General features: G+C 44.5%; 1 protein-coding gene across 1 annotated transcript; it reads right to left on the reverse strand.

Moving 5' to 3' along the window:
- Positions 1 to 484: 484 nt before the first annotated feature.
- Positions 485 to 2593, reverse strand: LOC147800007 (uncharacterized). Its single transcript, XM_087133309.1, has 3 exons — positions 2411 to 2593; positions 1977 to 2054; positions 485 to 1862 (listed from the first exon to the last, which is right to left on the reverse strand). Exons 1-3 carry the CDS (start codon positions 2562 to 2564, stop codon positions 1621 to 1623), a joined length of 474 nt encoding a protein of 157 aa, XP_086989435.1. The 5' UTR covers positions 2565 to 2593; the 3' UTR covers positions 485 to 1620.
- Between the last annotated feature and the right edge of the window lie 464 nt (positions 2594 to 3057).

Here is a 3057-nt window from a genome sequence, read left to right on the forward strand (position 1 = left end):
TTTAACCACCCCCCCCAAAAAACACCCATACACATAATTATCCCTTATACCACTCATAGGCCTGTAGGCTGGGGGTATGAATTAACACCCCTGCTTCTGATTCCCGCTCCTTTGTGTTATATGTATTTTTTTCTTTTACAAAAATAGTTTTAATATATCGCAATTTTCATAACATAAGCCACGGCTTCTACGTGGATCCTCACGCCAAAAAAATTCCCTGCCGCTTACAAGCCAAGCGACTTATGAACTGCAACATTTGAAGAATGGAATCAATCACTTAACATTGTGCCGCGCCTCGCCCCAGCCAAGCTCAGGCCGCTGCCAACCTTGGTGCGGCCAGCCACGCGTGCAAGCGGCGCAGCGTTCCAGGATCGGGGGACAAGGCAGTCCTGAATGTGTATTCCTTTGTTGCCAACAGAGCGTATTGGCGGCATCCCCAATTTTAGTCATATTCTCCAACGTAGTGTATTTGTAGTGTGTGAAAAGAAGATGGTACTTTCCCATTCAGTGACACTTTGTCTCTAGTGACTTGCAATAACTCCTGGTTGGAGTATATGAAATCTGGCCTTTTATGTCAGAGAGTTGGATTATGAGCGGACCTAAGAATGAGACCAATCATTCATTTTGGTTCATTTGTCGGTTGACTGGTGGTACAAGTAGAGGACTGTTTTGCAGATCTTGAAACGGGTGCATGGTCCTGAAAAGGTTTTGCTAAAAATACCATGCCAGAGCACTTTTACGTTGTTATTGAGAATACATTTTAGAGACACCTTCTGATCGAATCCTTTCGGGAAAAGCACAATTCCTTGAATTCGTTCTTTGCGAAAAGAATTTTGTAAGGCTGATGAAACTGAAGTCCTTGTTTATCATCACTCAAAGTTTTATTTCATTACAATGCGGATGCGGACAGTGTGGGGATATGACTGTTTAAACATGTATGATGTATACAAATCATGCACGGACTGAGGATCTGTTGCCCAGGTGTACTGTATATACAAAGCTGAGGAGTCTCGTCCACAAACATTATTTTTGTTTGGGGGGGAGAGGCAATAAGGATGCAGTTTGACAAAAAGATATCTGCAATTACACTAAGACCACAAAGCAAGACTTCCACCAGAAATAGGATTTGTGCATGGGAAAGGCCTACCTAGTACAGATTTATGTCGTTGCCAAAGATGCAGAAGATATAGAAACTACAGGGGTCTCCGGCAAAAACCAAATATGCATTCTCAAGTAAGCGGTTTCTCCAATACATTGTACATATAGGAAGTCCATCAGCGGGTTATTCAGCATTTAATCGGTGGGGAGGGGGCTATAGAAAGCCTTACGCTAGAATCAAGGGGTTCAAGTGCCCCATGTTCTCCCCCCCACACACACACACGCACGCACGTATACATGTAGACACTGCAGACGGAGGGCATACTTTCCAAACTATTAGACGGAGGACTTTTCGTCCATGTGAGTGCAGCCTATAACCCCGAGGACAACACTCACAAGTTTTTGGTTGTTTTGGCCGCTAAAAATAGAGTGCGTTATTGGCCTACTACTATAGGGTTCAGCATCAATGTGGTATAATGTCTCGAGAGAATGGCTGGTGTGGCGTATCCTAGCTTAACTTGTCTACAACTTCATAGTGTTACGACAAAAGTCTTTGATGTTTCTCCAAGTACGGGTCTGCAGTGCCACAGTGCAAGCTGCTTCGATGTCCAGCTTGCCAGGAACTTTCCTCAACTGGAAGAATTTGTGCAGGCCTTCTTGGACGTCTGTCTTCTCCGCTGTAGTCCAGGGACGCTGCTTCACTCGTCTCGATGGCGGAGAGGGTTCCCTTGTTCGAGATGCAGCAGCAACACCAGGAAGCTGTCCTATTAATGTAGAGGCAAGAAAGGGACATTAGAAATGTAGGTGACACCTCAGCAGACAGCCCGACAGAGTGACAGACAGACAGATGGACGGACGGACGGACAGACCAATCTTACTGTTTTCGACGGATTCATCGCAGGAGTCTTCACTGCTGTCCCCACTGTCGCTGCTGTCCTCTTCACTGGTGAAGCCTTCTGAGAGTAAACCCCAAATTGAGATCAATCAGTTAAAGCACACATGCATGCATGGGTGTCTGGCAGTCTCTGCTTGGCGTTGAGATATGGGGGGGGCGAAATGGCCGGCCAAAATGGCACATTATTTTGGGAGTTCTTGACGCAAGATACATTTATGGGGGTGATTTTTGGTCCCCGTCTTTCTTTGTACTGGTCTGTTCTTCCGGGGGGGGGGGGTGAATAGGAAGAGAGGTATTCTTTCCGGCTGAGTACGATGCCCTACAAAATGGGAGTCTGGGTTGGGTTGACTTGGTTCGAAGCCAAGCGTTGGGTAGACGGAACATGGGAAACATGGTTTGAGTACAAGGTGCCCTTACCTCCAGTTACATGCAAATCGTCCAAGGATTTGCCCTGCTGGGAAGGCAGGTTGCCCCTCTCTAAACTCGGGAAAAGTCTGGACAGTTTGGTGACCTGCTGTACAGTATCTGGCAACTGGTAGTATTCGCGATGTACCTGCAGATCGTGGCCCATGAAGTTAGCTAGAGTTTCAAGCTGATGTACCTTTAATGCAAGAATTTGCGATGCAGTTGCTTTCTTGATTCAGCGAAAAAGCCTACTGATTTCTTGTGAGTGACGGATTCGTTTCACCCAAATTCGTTTGGATTCAGCAGATAGGCTTATTGTTGGCGGCTATAATTAACGCAAACCTTTTTTACAGTTTACATTCCCAATTTCTGTTATTAAGTATTAATTTAATTTACTGTTTCTGTCTTCTCTATTACATGTACTTCATAACTCTTGTAACCATCTTATGATTTTGTGTATTTTGTTCTTTTTAACTTTTACTGGAATCTGAATTTGTACATGTAGTTGATTTGTGTATTGTCTGATTCCTCACCGATCAGCTGTTATCAGATGTCCTTAAAGATTTTAAGTGTTTTTTTTGGGGGGGTCGACATCTTATTCATTTGGCCATTTAATTATAACAGACAGCCTTCAGAATCTCTCTTTTTTAATGTGTTGG

Source organism: Acanthaster planci, linkage group LG02 (genome assembly GCF_054643075.1).
Source record: "Acanthaster planci isolate LZ-2023a linkage group LG02, COTS_SCS, whole genome shotgun sequence".
NCBI lineage: Eukaryota > Metazoa > Echinodermata > Asteroidea > Valvatida > Acanthasteridae > Acanthaster > Acanthaster planci.

Coding starts and splice junctions, on each gene's coding strand:
- LOC147800007 (XM_087133309.1), bottom strand. CDS start 2,564: ATGGGCCACGATCTGCAGGTACATCGCGAATACTACCAGTTGCCAGAT. Junction 2,055..2,410: donor CGATTTGCATGTAACTGGAG/GTAAGGGCACCT, acceptor GTTTACTCTCAG/AAGGCTTCACCAGTGAAGAG. Junction 1,863..1,976: donor CGATGAATCCGTCGAAAACA/GTAAGATTGGTC, acceptor CTACATTAATAG/GACAGCTTCCTGGTGTTGCT.